The sequence below is a fragment of the Melopsittacus undulatus genome, chromosome 9, assembly GCF_012275295.1.
Source record: "Melopsittacus undulatus isolate bMelUnd1 chromosome 9, bMelUnd1.mat.Z, whole genome shotgun sequence".
NCBI lineage: Eukaryota > Metazoa > Chordata > Aves > Psittaciformes > Psittaculidae > Melopsittacus > Melopsittacus undulatus.
Window position 1 is genome coordinate 11,008,577 of NC_047535.1, and position 16,467 is coordinate 11,025,043.

At 38.4% G+C, this 16,467-nt stretch overlaps 1 protein-coding gene across 1 annotated transcript in view; it reads left to right on the forward strand.

Moving 5' to 3' along the window:
• Positions 1–16,467, forward strand: part of FBN1 (fibrillin 1) — a 152,299-nt gene that overhangs the window by 16,410 nt on the left and 119,422 nt on the right. The window contains exons 4-5 of the mRNA XM_034066265.1: positions 5,292–5,387; positions 6,970–7,065. Of these exons, the coding sequence (XP_033922156.1) occupies positions 5,292–5,387; positions 6,970–7,065 (192 nt within the window). The remainder of the gene's footprint in view (positions 1–5,291; positions 5,388–6,969; positions 7,066–16,467) is intronic.

The following is a 16,467-nucleotide window of genomic DNA, read 5'->3' on the forward strand; positions in this document are numbered from 1 at the left end:
GATGTATCCCTACATCTGTTACATGTTTTGGCACCTTTGTAAAAGAAATGTGTGGGCCTTAGTATTACCTCATTTTTGTCTTAGGCCACATTGAAGTATTTTATGAGTCAAGACATTAAAGAAAAACAAAGTTACAGTTCTTCTCATGGCTCTTTTCTGGAATATTCTACCATTGATCTCCATAGTTTTAGCCTTCATCAAAATTGTACAAATAAACGGGGGCAGGACTTTATTATGGTTTTTAGACAGGCAGCTTCTAAAGCGTGTATGACATAGCTACATTGTTTGTTGACAATTACTTCTCCTAGGTATAAATCATAGAATCACAGACTAGTTAGGGCTGGAAAGGACCTTAAGATCATCTAGTTCCAGCAGTATTTTACTAATCCTAAACTTAATCAATGCTGACGTTATTGCTACATAGGTTTGCTCACTTTTAAATGTTGTATAAGATATAAATATTAACACTTTACAGGTGGACTTAGGAGTTGGCTTAAAAAAACTAGTTTCTATCGAGTTTCATCAGTGCAGTAATTTAGGATGCATTATGTGAGTGGTTACATCACCTTTAGGTATTAAACCAAATCTAAAAGCAAAAGTGTCTTGAGTTATTGTAGAGAGACTCCATCGCCTCTGTGCACTTTTGTGTAATAATGTTTATGACCCAGAACCTCATTAGGACTTATAGAGCATACACTTGTTATAAGTAATTTGATCTCTTGGCACTGTAGGCAAAATCCATGAATATGTATTTACATAATAGACCACAATGACTTAGATCTGCTATTAGAAAGCAAAGTAAACATAAACATTAATTAAAAGTACTCATTGACATCAGAGGGTTACTAACAACTCCCATTGATAGCAGTTAATATTTTGTCAAAATGCATTCATGTTTGCTTTAATTATATATTTTTAAAAAACAGAAATTCTTATTCACTTTTGGTTATTTTCTATGTTAATGATATGTTTGTCACATTCAGAATGCAAATTAAAAATGAGTGACAATGCCATGACTTTGCAGGATTAAATGCATGACTTCTGATAGATGAGATATGTGTCTGAGTTGTCTTTCAGATATTTTAAGCTATGTGCCTTTTTAATACTTCAGGAATCGGTAATGGGCACAGGTTTTATAGTATATACAACCATACCAAATTCATGGTGGCTCTTATAGGCCAGTTGTCTGTCAGAATCAATTAATGCAGATTGGAAAGCATGTGGATTGGAAAGTATAACAAAGCCTTCAAGTTCTTTTCTTATACAGGTCAGTGTTGTGACTTTTCTGGTTACGAGTCAGCTTTAGGAATCTGATTTGTGGTTGGAAAGATCAACCGGTGGTTTTCTCAGCAGGGATTTTTCTGACATGAGTGAACTTGCTGGCTGACTAGTGGTTATTTCTGTGTAATTAGTGAATTTTTGGGTATGCTTATGGTAGGCTTGAAGATAAGGTTGCCATGTGTGGAGGCAGCCCTCCTGCTGGCCCTGATATGTGGCTGGCTCTGGTGTCGCAGGTGCATGTGTGAGGAGATGTCTTACACCCTGTGCTGTGCTGGCTCTGTAGTGGCTGCTCTGCTGCTTCCTCTCAAACCACCCAGGCTATGACTGCTTCAGTGGTGTCTGTTCATGCTGCAGTCATGCCCCTCTTTGTGCTGCAGACACACCCTGCAATCCTGTCACGTTGCTGCTGGGAAAGAGGGTATGAGAATGAAGAGGAGTCTATCTCTTTCAACAACAGGCACCCCCAGCTGATGCCGCTATGGGTCAAGCCACTGCTTTTGCTTCCAACCTGCTTTAGTCCCACTGGCTTGGGCTGGTCTAAACAGGAAGGTGTTTGCTGATGGAGCCGTCTCTGAAGGAAGGGAGCCATGGCAGAGGCTCTCCAGAGAGCTGTGGAGGGTGCTGTGGCTGGTGAAGACAAGTGTCTGCACCCCTGGCAGGTTGGTTACACCTCCTGAGTGCAAAATGGGGCTTGCTGTGGTCCCCAGCTACAGCAGCTTCAGAGGCACTGCCCGAGGACCAAGGTTTTCCTCAGAGACCGCGTTGCTGCAGGGGGGAGGCCAGGGCCTGGAGCCTCAGCTTCATGCCCCAGGATCCCACTCCTCAGGGTGGTGTGGTGTCCCTTCAGTGGTGATAGAACCTGGAGCTCAGCCTCTTCCTTTACGGTCTGCTGCTGTCAGAAGTGGTAATAGGTCTTGAATTTTAAGTGTTCCCAGAGATTTCAAGGCTGCTGTAGCTTTTCTCAGCACCCCACACGCGGCTGCAGCCCGCATCCCATCCTGGCGCTAGTTGCCATCTCTCTTCTGACTCAGTCACTCAAAGGGAAAGCTTGCTGAGCATCTGGGATGTGATGAGACTGTCATTCCTTGTTTACAGCTGCTGGCAGGCAAAGCCCTGCGTCATGCACGGCTGGGGTTGGGAGCGTTTCCTCAGCCGTGGCACAGAGAGACGAGAGGCAGCCTTTCCTCACGGTACCTGCAGGGCGCCCTTGGCTTGGTTGTCCCTCCAGAGGATCGCAGACCCTCACACCTCACCATTTCTAGATTGGAGTCACAGAATAGACAGCGTGTGTGTTATCCTTCATCTGCTTGGTGAGCATGTTTCGTGAGCAGTTGTGGTGTCCCAGCGCTCTTGGTGTTAAGCAGGCTTTGCTCAGCTTTGCTGAGAATTTATTCCAAAAGTCAGGAACTGTTATGCTCAAGCGTGAAGCTTGTTGTTTCGCTTTGCTAAACAATGCAAACATTGCCCACACACAAAGCATGTGTGGATGTGTTTGGTTTCACTGGCTCTTTTGCGGGTTTGTAAAGCTGTGTTCCTGCAGTCATTCCGGTTTTGACTTCAGAAGTTTCCATTGCAGACTGTTTATAAATTGGATATGAAAGAGAAAACCAGTTGATTAAAACCAATAATTTATTAATATTGTTAACATTTCCTGAGCATGCTGAGTTAAGGCAAAGCTATATGCATTGATTTACCAGCCTTATGGCAATTCCTGTGCTTTTTCCCTGAGTGTCTGTCAGTGTGATTCCTTGGAACAGGTTATTTCAAATACTGGAATATCTCCACTGACATTAATGGAATTGTTGATTTAGCTGAGAAAAAGAGACTCTGGACCTGCATTAATATGCTACTTTTCAAAAATGCAGTCTTAAAAACATAATCTGAGCTCTAGACAGCCTTTGCATGTGTTTCTATAAACTTCTGGAAGGATAATATTTCAGAATAGTCTGTATGATTTTAGAAATACAATTTTCAACATTCCCTCAAAAGAAGGCAGAAAATTAGCAGTTTACTGACTGTATGTTACTGATTTTCTTGCCTGGGAGAAAGTTTATTGATTTGAATGGCTTGTTTTAACAAAGATGACTGAGTGTCCCAGCAGTCTCCTGTAATGATTTTAGTTTAAGAAGGAGGAAGAAATATTTTACCTTGGAAAAGTTCCTTTAGGAAGCAGCAAGACAAATTATGGAAACTTTGTGTGTGTGTGTTATGTGTAAAACCACTCCTTATCCCAAAATGGGGAAATAGACTTCACTTTTACTTGAACAAATAATATGAAAATCATCATATAAGCTACTGTTAACCTTTTTATCTCGAATGTAGTTCAAACTATTTAAATGGCTTCGGTCTTCATGTGGGAATGGAAATTAGCTCTTGGCATAGCGTGCTCTAATTGAAATCAGTTTTGTGGTTTTTAAGTTCCTTCCCTGCTTGACAGATGATATCATTTCCTATGCTTCTTGTAATCCCCTCTGTTTTTCTAAGATTGTATAAAGCTAAGTTGAACTGCACATTTTAAAGTAACTATACACCTTTTTCTGACCTACTTAGGACATTGTCCAAAAATCTTCACCAGATATTCATTCTGTATTTGCAGACAATTTTACTTTTTGTTAAGGAATGTTAGTACATTTTTGTTTCCTGAAGTACTGAAGTGCATCCAAAGTAGAACAAAGATGTATCATAACTATTAGACACACAAGAAATACAAGATACAGTTTTAACTTTGATAAGTGAAGAATTAAGAGTTTGAGTATTTTAAATGTTAGATTGTTTTTAAATCCTTTCTCCCATTGCATGTTTAACTTCTGTTTTGTGGATTCATATTGCTGTAGAAGGCAATACAGTTAAAATCATTATTTTTACCTGAAAATAAAAATAAAATTCCATTCACATACTTCTGTACTGTAAAAAGCCAAATGATGTTTAAGGGCTTTGTGCAATGAGAAGAATTCAGTGGTTGGCATAACACTTGCTAGCAACAGTCTCTGGCAGGACATACAATTTCTGATTTTCAGTCCTGAGCATTTCAGACAGCGTGGTGTAGGTACCCAGTGCTCCATCACAACCTACTGAAATGCTGATCTGACCATAATCCTCTCTGGGGAGGAGCCTTTCATGTGGTTCCCGTTAAGAGGGAAACCATTTCCTGGCTGCTTACTGGAGTGCCCTGGTTCACAGCTGTATGAGGCAGCAGGACCTGTAAGAGGATTTCACTTGCTTGGGAGGTCTGCCTGCTTCTCTATGCCTGATGAAGAGACTAGTTAAAAATCTGTTTGTCCTTATTTTGTTAGATTTTTTTTTATTTTTTGGGGGCTTTTATGCTTTACTGGCATGGGACTTCAGGTGCATATTAGTCAGTATAAATGGTAGGGCTTCAGCTGAGGAGAGCATGCTGCTGCTCTCTTGTTTCTTCTGCTTGCAAGGGAAGGTGTTGGCTGTAGGGAATGCTGTCTGTGAACTCCACAGCCCCAAACACGGCAGCCAGCAGGAAGTTTATTTGGAAATGGGGTGCAAGAAAAATCCTACCTGGACAGATCTGTTTCTGGTATTGTACGTGTCGATAGAACCAGGCTGTCTTCAGGAGCTTCCTTATATGCTTCTCTTTAAAATACTCCCATCCTCCATTGCCCAAATGATAAGACTCCCTTTCTTCTTAGTTGTAACTACCAGAAGTTTAGTTCTTTTACTGATGGGCTTTTCTCAGCATGGCAAACTAGGATACAAATTCTGTGGATTTACGCTCATATGAAATGACATTGACTTCAGTGAATAAGGGTGGTATCAAATTCTTGCACTTATTTTCCTGTCGTATATTCCTTATAAACTGTAAATCAATGTTGTTTTCTTTTTACCACTTTAAGTATCTGATCTAAAATACACATCCTTGGTTTCTAATACTGGTTTCTAGTTCATAGAATCAATTCCTAAAAATAAAAAAATCTCTTAGCAGGTAGTTAAATGTTTCTGACTGGTTTGATTTAACTGAGGAGAATCTTTTTTCTTTCCAGTACAACACTGCAATATCCGGTGCATGAATGGAGGTAGCTGCAGTGACGACCATTGCCTCTGTCAGAAGGGATATACAGGAACACACTGTGGACAGCGTAAGTACACTATTATTAAAGTAGATACTGGGCACACTGAAGTAATTATTGGGTGTGTGGATCTGGCACCCTTTAGCACTAAATTTCAACTTATGTTGAGCTTTTTTTTGATCAGGTACAGTGGAATTTTACAGGAAAATACATGATTTTGTAAAGAATGCTGAGTGAATTCTTTCTGATCAGGACTCTTAAAATAAACATCATGTGAATTCATAATAATTGGATACAACTTGATCCTGTAGTTCTCACACTACCATAATTCCTATTGACCTCAGGGCTTTCCACTCACTAGAGCAGTAGGCATATATTTAGAATTTACATGGGATTCAGTTTCCATCTTACAGACAGTATTAAGCTTTTTAATACCAAACCTTGTTTAATTTCAGGGGTTTGCTTCAGACTGAGGATGCTGTAGGAATTTTGCTCATTTTGATGTTGTCTCATTAGAGTTGATTGACATGTTTTTGATTTCCTCAATCAGTCCTGAGCCAACAGCATTCCTGGATCATCTGCTTGAAATCTCCCCCAAAATGAGTCTGGTGGTCTCTCTCTACTTGGCTGGAATGCTGTGAAGTAACTCAAATAAGGATGTAGACACTGCTTTTAACCAGGGCTGTCATGTTGCTATCTAGTGAACTATTGGTCTGACAAAGAAAATGTGTTTAGCTCATTTAATGAAAACCTTTTGTGCTCTGTCAAAATCAATGGCACACTTTACATGAACTTCAGTGGGACCAGGAATTTACCCTAATAACCTGGAAGAGGATCATGTGGTGAAAGGATTAAGAACTGTATTTCTGCCTTTTCTGTGAAATAATAAGTGGATAAAGGAGGAGAAACAGAAACCTTTCTACTGAAGTGAATGTGAAATGGAACAAAAAATAACATTACTCAATGAGCATAAAAATGTATTTAAAAGCCCCTTTCTCATATAAATGTTATATTTTATGATTATTTTTGAGAGCAACTTCTTTTTAGAGTTCATTATGAGGAAAACTGGGTTATGACTCTGTTGGCAACGTCATACAGGGAAAGTATATCTTGGAATAATGTAGTCAAAATAGATATTGATTACATTTTGCTGTTCTAGTTAATATCGTGAAATATTCAACATCAGCAAACAGCCCTTTAATACTGCACTGTTCCTCTTTTGTGGTAGGAGAACAAATACATTTTGCTTCATAGTAGGGAAAAACTTGAGGATTTCAAGATGATTTTTTTTCCTGCACCTTCTGTCTGCAGTCTCTACCATATCAGTGTTGCTTTGTTGAAAGTTTGAAAGAGATGTTATTTTGGAGTTATGGAATTGTCCAGGCGTCCGAAAGAGAAAGGTTTTGAGAGGTCAGAGAAGCTGTGACTGTTACTGTGTTTATATTTTACTCCCTTGAAAAGATGAGCTCATAATACTAATGAGGCCAGGAAATGGGAAAAGATCATAAGTAGGTTCTGGAAAACAAAGTATCCTGTTCTGTTTACCATTTTTACCATTTTACTAAGTTTACCTGAGCTTTTTAAGTACAAACCTTCATATCTTCCTGGAAATAGCTCAATAAAGATTATTTTTACCTTCCCTCTGATACAGCTGTCTGTGAAAATGGATGTCTAAATGGAGGGAGATGTGTGGCTCCAAACCGATGTGCTTGCACATATGGCTTTACTGGACCCCAGTGTGAAAGAGGTATGTGCCCTAAAATAGTGGGAAAAAAATTTGATGTTCCAACTTGTTAATAGTAACTAAAAAATATTTAAATAGTAATATAAAATATTTAAACAGTAGTATTTTATTGCTGTCTCTGAATAAGGTAAAATAGAATTCATGTTCTTGTAGATAAAGAAGCTTTACTGAAAGGAAAACTCCAGTCTAAGAAAATTGTGGAGATACTAGTTATGGAATAACACAAATTAAAATGATAACGACATTCCTTAACACTTCCTAAACAGCACATTTTCTTTCATGAGAAAAAAAAAACATTAGAATAGCTTTAAAAACAAACATTCAGTGATTTTTATATATATCACAAGTGTTGATTGGAATGATTTTAATGATTAGTTCTTCAGTTCACAGTACATTTACCAAATATAGTTTTCTTTTCCAGAGACAAAAATCCTCATTTATTTACTATTTATTTAACAGTAGGGTTGTTGAGCCCTTACCTTTTCTAACCTATAGGTGAACTGATTGGATTTGATTTTGTTAGTCTGAAGACTGAAAATGAATTTTAAGTAGCATTTTTAGCAATATGTGAGCTTCATGAGGATAGAGGCCAGAATGAAACGCACATGCAATTGATTTAGGTCTTTCTTTTGTTTGCTTTTTGCTATGAAAATATTCCAATGGAAGAAGTAGCAAATAAAAAAATATTGATAAGTGTTTTTACTTTGACTTCAGCTCTTTGTATATCTGATACATTTGCTTACCAGTGATAAGCAGCATCATGCCTTTGTCATTGGCATATATGTTTTTGCCACAATTTATTAAATTATTTTTCCCATTTTGTACAGATATATTGTTATCAATTTTGAATTTTATTCATATATCCATAGTGCTAATCACAGCTGTTTCTAGATGAAAACACAGCTATACCACTCTCTGATCTGGTGCATGGATTTTTTCAGGGTTATTGTACCAATTTAACAGTTCATTCGAAAGACATATAGTGAATAATGTTTAGGTATAATCCTTCTGTTGGATTTTGTAGTATTAAATATAAAAATAAAAATTTTATATAAATATAGAAATAAAACCTTTTCATTTGCTAGAGCTATATGTTTATTTCTTTAGTTGGAGATTCATGCGTACTTCTCATGCAGTAGGTTGTATTACATATATATGAGCATGGACAGAATGGACATTAGTAGCCTGATTTGGGGCTTGCATGTAGGTGATGTGCTTAGCACATGAATTTTGGTCAGAGAGTGTGTTGGATAATCACTGCTGTTAGTGCTGTACTTGGAGTAATTGTTGGGTTTTTCATATGGACAGCATAGGTTGGTGAGAGCAGAACAACAAATCTTAGGGGACCAAAGCTTTAGTTTAGTGCTAGAGCTGGTGGTAAGATGAATCCAGTATTTTCTGTACTCCCTAGAGCAGATAAAATTGTCACTGTGTGAAGTCTTTCTGGTTGTTCACTCAGATGTTGTAAAAGTAGTTCCAATTGATGGTGAAGTTTTACTTCAGAGAAGTTCTGTTCTGAATCTTGGGATCTCACTTCTGTAGAGGAGTGAGGGGAATGGAAAATTAAGTTAAAAGTCTTAAGTTTGAAGAGAAGGCTTTATAGGTAAAGAATGTACTGAGTATTACTGCAAAAGCTTTGAATTTCAAACAGTGACTGTTCTCCATGAGTGAAGGGTTTGAGCCTTTAGTCCAGTGAGGAGACATAAAGTGCAAGTTCAGAAGATTGTTCAGTGCTGCTTTTATGTTGCTTGATCTGGCACCAGTTTGACTCCACTTCGTTGGGGCAAGTTTCAGGGCAGAAGCCTGCTAACAGCTTCAGTCCTGTCCCTCAGGTCTCCTGTCTTGTGTTGGGTGGAGTGGGAAACTGGTGACACAGAGCCATTTCAGCCAAATCATGCCATTATGAAATCCCATGCATGTTACTGAGCAGAATTGGCAGTTTGTAACTTGTATGCCTCTTCCATAAGCAGTTTTTACTTAGAACATGTGTTTGATTCTGTAGTTATCAATAAAAGACAAAACAGACGTTAATGGACTGTAGTATTTCTGGCTAATGCTCAGTGCAGTACTGAGCCAAATGATAGTCATATCTTCCTAGAAAACCTCTAAAATTTGGCTTCGCTCACAAAGATTTCCTGCAGCCTCTCTACCTAGCTGAGCTAATATATTCCCCTCCTCTAACAAGGGTGTGGTGGGTTTTGGTCCCAGAATCACATTATGCCATCAGAAAAAACTTTTTCTGAAGATAACTTTTCAAGTGTAAGCTAATGTTGGTCTTAGTCAGAATAACTTGCATTGTTCAGCACATGCACCTGTGTAGTCATTAGGGAGTTGTCTGGCTGCAGATAATTTTACACATCTGTCAGCTAAGTAAGAGGTCCATATTTTGAATCTAGCTTTGGAAAGCTATGTGGATTTGTGACACTCCCTAGTGGGCTTCTGATGTATACGTGGATGCTATCCAGTAAACTGACAATATTCATGCCTTGTAGAGTAAAACTGTCTTTATTAGAAAGGAAAAAAAAAAGGGGAAGGGAGAGAGAAACCAAAACAAACCCAAAGCATCGCTATGGATGGAGGGGATGGGGGAGGAAATTACTCAAGTGAAAGAGTCTCTTAAACTATCCCATTTCTGGGGGAACTAGGAGAGGCACCACTTCGGGATATAGATGTAGCGGGAAGTGATACAGTTTTGTGGCATGCACATTCTCCATCTGTTTGGCTGTGGTTTGACTTCTAGGTTATGCCATGCCACAAGCTAACAGTGATGTATGTAATTTACTGCTGTGTATCACACAGTGCTTTTTTCTACAAGCATCAACTAATAGTAACAGTCACAGAGTGTTTGTGGCACGTATGTCACAGACCAAAGACGATTCCAGCCTTTGCTGCATATGTCATAGCTTAGAACTGTCTTGAGTAAAACAATGTTGAGGCAACCAAATTCATGGGGGTTACTCCAATAATCTGATATGAAAAGCACTTAAAATGTTGCAGGTGGTTGTAGCTAAGCTAGAGCCAGTTTCTTACATCAAAAGACAAGTTGTGTGGTTTTGTCTACTGGTTTAAGTAGTTTTTCCATACTTTTGGACCATATTTATAGTACAGATTAGCCTGATTGGTATTGTCTCAGTAAATACTGACCATATGATTGTTAATGATGATCTACAACACTTCTGTGTAGCTTCAAATACACACACAATGGAAGGGCTTTATCTGGTGAAAAACCTTTCACAGTGCAGCAAACTTCATCAAATTTGTGGCACAAGTATTTTTATGTATGTATTCAGTCATTCTTTGAGAGGGCAGCAGCTGGCCTTGGACAGTTTTGGCACAAAATTGCTTTTTGTGTGTCTTAGGAGTTTTCATAATGACATAAAACACTATAAACATGAACAAAAAGAGATTTTAGATTTGTTATTGTCACTGGAGTTCCTCTTTATGTTCTGGGAGTGTGTACCATGTCACTATTTTATATAAGCTTCATCAGAGCTTGATTGGTCACTGTAGCATGGTCAGAAGTGGTACACATGTATCATTGGCTCCTAAACTGTTGTGTAGGGTGTTTGGCACCTTTCCCAGCAGGGAAAGCCTCCTGGGCCTGCTGTCAAGTATATGCAGGTGTGTCATAAGTAGAACATACCTGGGTTTTCTGTGGGATCATGTTCATCGGAAAGGTGAACTTGACATGAGCTAAACCATAAAAGTGCAGTGGGGTTAGAAATGCCTCTTACAGCAATTTAAGACACATTTAAATTACATAGTCCAGAAAGGAAAATATTTCATGAATATTGGCTCAGTTAAAATTTGAACTTCAAGGATTCCTTCTGGAAGGTGCTGAGTTCTCTGGCTGTGATCCAGTGATGGGCTTTGACATGCATTTAAATTCAAACTTGACATGTCAATATGCCTAAAATTACATGAGTGCTTAAAGGCCTTGCTGGATTTTGGCCCAAGTTTTCAGAGTCAATTAACATCTGAGAGGTGCACTCAGCTTTTAGCATATCATTTGGCCATATAGTTAATAAAAAGAAATCCCAGGTAACAGAAAATGCACATGCAAGCAAAGCAAAATTTCTTCTGTTGGTTAATAACTGGATGCCAACTTTGCGCCCTTTGACTAATGCTGAATGTCTTGAGTGAGATACAGATTCTGCAGTTCCTTTTAGAGTTGCTGAAGGGATTGAGATCACACACTTAGCTTACGGTCCCCTGAGGATGATTCAGAACATCGACAGATCTTTTTATTGTCTGTAAAATAGCCTAGGGGATTTAGCTGCCTGTATGAGATGCCCACGTTTGGATCATGTGAAAACATCCCTATGTCATGGACTTAAGAAAGTCCAGAGGAAGAAGTGATGTTAGGAGCTCAGAGAGATCAGACATGCTTACCAGATTTGGTAGAACTGTGTCATCCAAACTTGTACATAAAAGCTTTCTTGACTCTTTGTTTCTCTTAGGACATCTGGATGATTATAATTTAAGAGGGTGAATTCTATATAATATAAAATTGTACATTGTTGTTATCCATGTATTGCAAAAATGCAATGAAATGTGCCTTCTTTTTTTTTCTGTCTGGATCCATTTAGAGGAACACAGTGGAAGCTTAGAATGTGTTACAGCCCTGTTTGTTTATTTGAATGCTTGTGACAACACCAGGGGCTCAATCCTGCTGCATTTTGGAGTTTTGCCACGTGCTTCACATAGGAGCAGAATTGGGCCTGATGTATTTCACATATTAAAAATGTACCACGTGTGTTTTGTCTTTTTCTGAAGTCAGAATATGAACAAATTATTACTTTTTCTTCAAACAAAGTTGATTCTGTACTGCTCTTTTCATGGCAGGAATTTTTGCAAAATTTTTAATTATATTTGGCCATTATTAAAAGTTCCCTGAATTAATGCCATATGTAAAAATATCTTTCCCAGATCCTCTCTATGAAAGTGCAGCCGCTGAAAGTGGTCGAGAGTAGTGTAGTGCTGTGTATATTTTTTCCTTTCTAAGTGCTACAACGGGTAGAATGTGTTCCCAAAGAGGACACTGCACCCCTAAGTGTGCCCCGTCTCTGGTATTTAGTCTAAATGGAAAGTAAATAACAAAGTGTAGATAGCAGTAAAAGTATGTTCCCAAAGCCTTATGTTGCATTTAAAGTAGTATTGCAGCATATGGTAGCTGGCAAAGATTTGAATAAACTTGATTTCTGTAGCTGTCTTCCAAGAAACACATCTGTTGACATAGACATGTAGTTTCTGCAGCCCTGTAACATGAATGCATGTCCAGTATTATAGCAGGAAACAAAAGGATGCCTAAGCTTGGAGGACTGAAATAAGGACTCTTGCACACCATTTTTGCCTTGAAAAATTGTGAAAAATGGCTTCAGGCTGAAAATAGATATATTCAGAGAGTGATGTTTTACTGTCATATAATCAATTACAATATATGTTGATGTCTTTTGCTTTTAAAATGAATAATTCAGTATCAGTATCTTGGATTATCTTCTCTATAGAAGAAGTTGAGATAAATGGATGAGGAGTTCTATAATTTTTAAAATTGAAGCTGTAGCTTAATGGTGAAGAAGCCAGACTCTGCAGTATAGCTGTGTGTGATTAAAGTTGGTTTATATACTTAGTAATACGATCTATAGATGTCAGGATCAAACTCAGTATTAAGCTCAGTCTGTTACTTAATGCCGAAAAGCATCTTTAGGATCTTGTGTATGTGAAGTGTTTATCCATTGTTCTGTTCCTTGCAGATACACCCAATAATCAGTCCTGTGTTGCTTGCTCTATGCTTTATGCAACTCAAAACATCACATAGCAAGTTTTAAAATGTTTCTTCACATAAATGCTTAAAGCTTAATCAAGATCAATAAATGATTCAGTACATATGGGCTTAGGTCTCTTGTGAGATGTGAGGGCTCCAACTTTTGTACACAAAGCCGAACACTTACATTTTGTTCCAAATCGAGTTTTGATTTCAGTCAAATCCAAATCCAAAGTTTTCATTCGACTGTTTGGCAGTCCTCTCTGTATTTCCATGCCTTCTTGATTGGCTGCTAAGGGCACTGACCTTTAGATGTGCAGTAAGGTGTAATTTGGACTTGGTTTTGTTTTGATTTTGGTTATAGCAGTGGAGATGCAAACAAATTTAATCACAAATTGAGGAGCCTGTATTTTGGTATAAATTATGACCCAAATGAGAACAAAATAGCTGCATTGTTCTAATCTGTAAGATTTTATACTTCTGTATCGGATGTTGAAGGGACTCACATAAGAAACATTGAGATCATTTTCCTGGTACTGCAGCTTTGTTGCTGAACCTGATGCCTCCCCCCAGGTGCACTGGCAACCTGTGGCACAGATTTGCTGTGCCAGCAGCTCAGTTCTACTTTCCTTGCAGACAGAGGCTGAATCTTGCACTGGCTTTGCTTGCTCATGGTACTTATGATCTGCCTTATGATATCTTCTCAAGAAATGACAAGTGGAAGCCTGGGCTTTCATCGAGAGGTTTTGTTGAAGTTATGTACACAAAGAGATGTCTATGTTTGTTTGGTTATGGGATGTTACATTAATACAGATATCACTTTTATATACACAGTGCAGGCAGTTGAAAGATATAATTTCCCTGAATGGCCTGCAGTGCCAGATCTGTGCTCTGTGGAGCTCCAAAAAGGGAAGTATATGTCTGATGCATTGTATCATGAGAGTCAGATATTTTTGTGTGTGCAGAAAGAGTGAGTCAACCTTTTTTAATTTTTGTTGCTGTTGCAGCATGGTGCTGCATCTGAGGCCTTCGGATTGAGCATCTTCAAGCTGTTTGTGCTCTGTTAGTGCCATTATGACAGGCCCGTTTCTCTAATTTCAGCCATCTCCTGATTCCTGGGTCATTAAAAAACTTGTAGAACATAAAATAGTGCAGCACAACTCATTTCCTGTGGGGCTTTCCATAGAAAAGGTGCTTTCAAAATGATGACTCCTGGAGTTGGTTATTGTACAGGAGAATGAGTAAATGCAGCTAAGAACTTACCTAACAGGGCCCACTTAGCCATTTATGGGGAAATTGTTCCTTCTCTGGGCTGCAATGTATCTTGATAGAATAAGGTACAACTACCTGAAATTCCTCCATTTGTTACAGTGAAAACAAATTTTTCCTTTTGAATCACACTGAAATTTTAAATTAATATCTTCCATTCCTACCTGTTTTAATTATTGAGCTGGGAAGCTGAAAATATTTGTTACAGTTGCATGAAGAAAACTCAAATAGCAGAATGTATAAAGCCTCAGTCAAGTTTGTGTTACAGACTTCATTTTTATGTTAGTTTTTTAAAGTGATCTAAAACTTTCATGATGATCAGCTCTAACAAAGACAAGAGAAGCTCTTTTAAAACATCATAGATTATACCTAATGCAAGGATAAATTGACAGGCATTTCCAAGTAAAACAGTTCTTTTATGTAGGTCAGCTGCAAACTGCTAATGAAAATGCATGTGAAGCAGAGGTGCTCAGCATGGTCAGTGCCACTGTTTTGTCAGATGTAAGTTTCCTTGAAGCATACTTGCAACAGAGTTGATGAAATCTATGTAAAAAATAAACTTTTCTCAAGTAAACTGTTATATTTAGAAAGAGATCTGTATCCTTTCTTGGCATAATAGTTGCAAAAAGTTGGAGGAAACAACTACCTAAGCGCAGAGTGTAAGGACAGTTGCATTCATGCTTCTAGTTGCCCTTGAGAAGTTCAGGAGTAATGACTGAGTGGTTTTTATATTTTTTGTCAGTGACAGCTTGTACGGTTTGGCACTCCAGAGAAATGCTGTAGGAAAAGAAAAGAGGCCTAAATAAGGTCTGAAAGGAAAGGAGCCCTAAGAGAAATATTGCTCTCCAAATTCTGCTCTGCTGTAAAACAGAGCCTAGGTTTCCACTCCTTTTCCAGAAGAAACTCCTTTTGGAAAAAGGTGGAATTTTCTTATGTAAGGAAACCAAGATTTGGTATTTCTCTTTGTAAGAAGATGTGTAAAGGCAAAGGATAAAGGGCCTCTTTTGAGGTCCCTTCCAACCCTCGGGATTCTGTGATTCTGTGATAAGAAATAAAAAAAAGGCATAGAAGTTATTTAAAAGTGCCTCTCTATGTGTGCACTCATATATACGTGTGTGGACTTATATTTTAAGAAATATAAAATCTTGTAAGCACCTCATATTTGATGGGTATCTTATACATTTACTATGTGTCTATTGCAGGTGTTACCCAGGCTAAGCTAGCATGGGTAGGTTAAGGTAACTGCAGTCTTCTGTGCCATAGTCGTAATTTCTTTTCATGGTGATGTAATTCACATTACAGGTCCCATTCCAAATTGATGGCCTCTGCACCTTTTTCCTTGATCCTGAATGTTTAACTACCCATATGTCTGTGTTTTTAAAAAGTATTTAACTCAAGTAAGCCTGGCTTACCGAATGATCTTGGTCATGTTTTATAATGGCCCTGTCCTCATCATTTATGTTTTTTGTAAAGTTTAGCCAGTGTTTGCCAGGAGTTTCAGTGCTGTCCTTATTTTCTCCTCACTCCTTGGGATGAATGGTCTGCTGTGACCTTGTAATGCTTTTTCTTCCAACACGGAGGTGCTGACAGTTGTAGGGAAACAGGAGCTTAGCAGAAGCCTGTATGCTTGCAGTTCTTGCCTCCTTGGGGAAGTGGTGGCTGATGCTTTCATCCTGCACTACTACAAACAGCATGGGACGAAGCCTCTGTTCACTGTGCTGAAGCAGAAAGGTCTTTGCTGGCATTGCAGCAGGTGTAATAAAGTCAGTGGTATTTTATTAGACTTACAATTTTCTTTCTTGTTTCTGTATATACATCAGTCTCTTGATGCTCTTTGGTCTCAATACTAAACCACCAGCCTTTGCCATAAGTTGTTTTACATCAGTCCCACTGTTTATGATAGCTTCATTGAATCTATTGATAGATGAATTTTCATCAAGGCTGGGGAAATCAGTTTATCTCCAGCAAAACAGCACACTAAAATGCATGTCTGCTATTTTGTGGAGTGACTCCTACCAATCAGAGAATGTGTCTAGTTATTTATTTATTTTTAAATAGAGCCATAAGAATTACAGGAAAGAGAGAGGATAATTTCTAACAGTACTTCAGCTTACAGAATTCCTCAGGGTGGAAAGGACCCCTTGAGATCATGTGGTCCAGCTATCCTGTTCAAGCAGGGTCAGCTAGAGCAGATTGCCTGGAACTGTGTCCAGCCACCTTGTGGAAAGTGTGTTGAAATATATATTAGTCTGTGATTTGTAACACTTCCAGCTGTATCATTCAGACTTGCTGCGCATTTAAGGAAGATCCAGTGCTAACAGTGTCAAAGCATTCATAATCCTGGATGTTTTGTGTTTTTCCTTAATTGCATC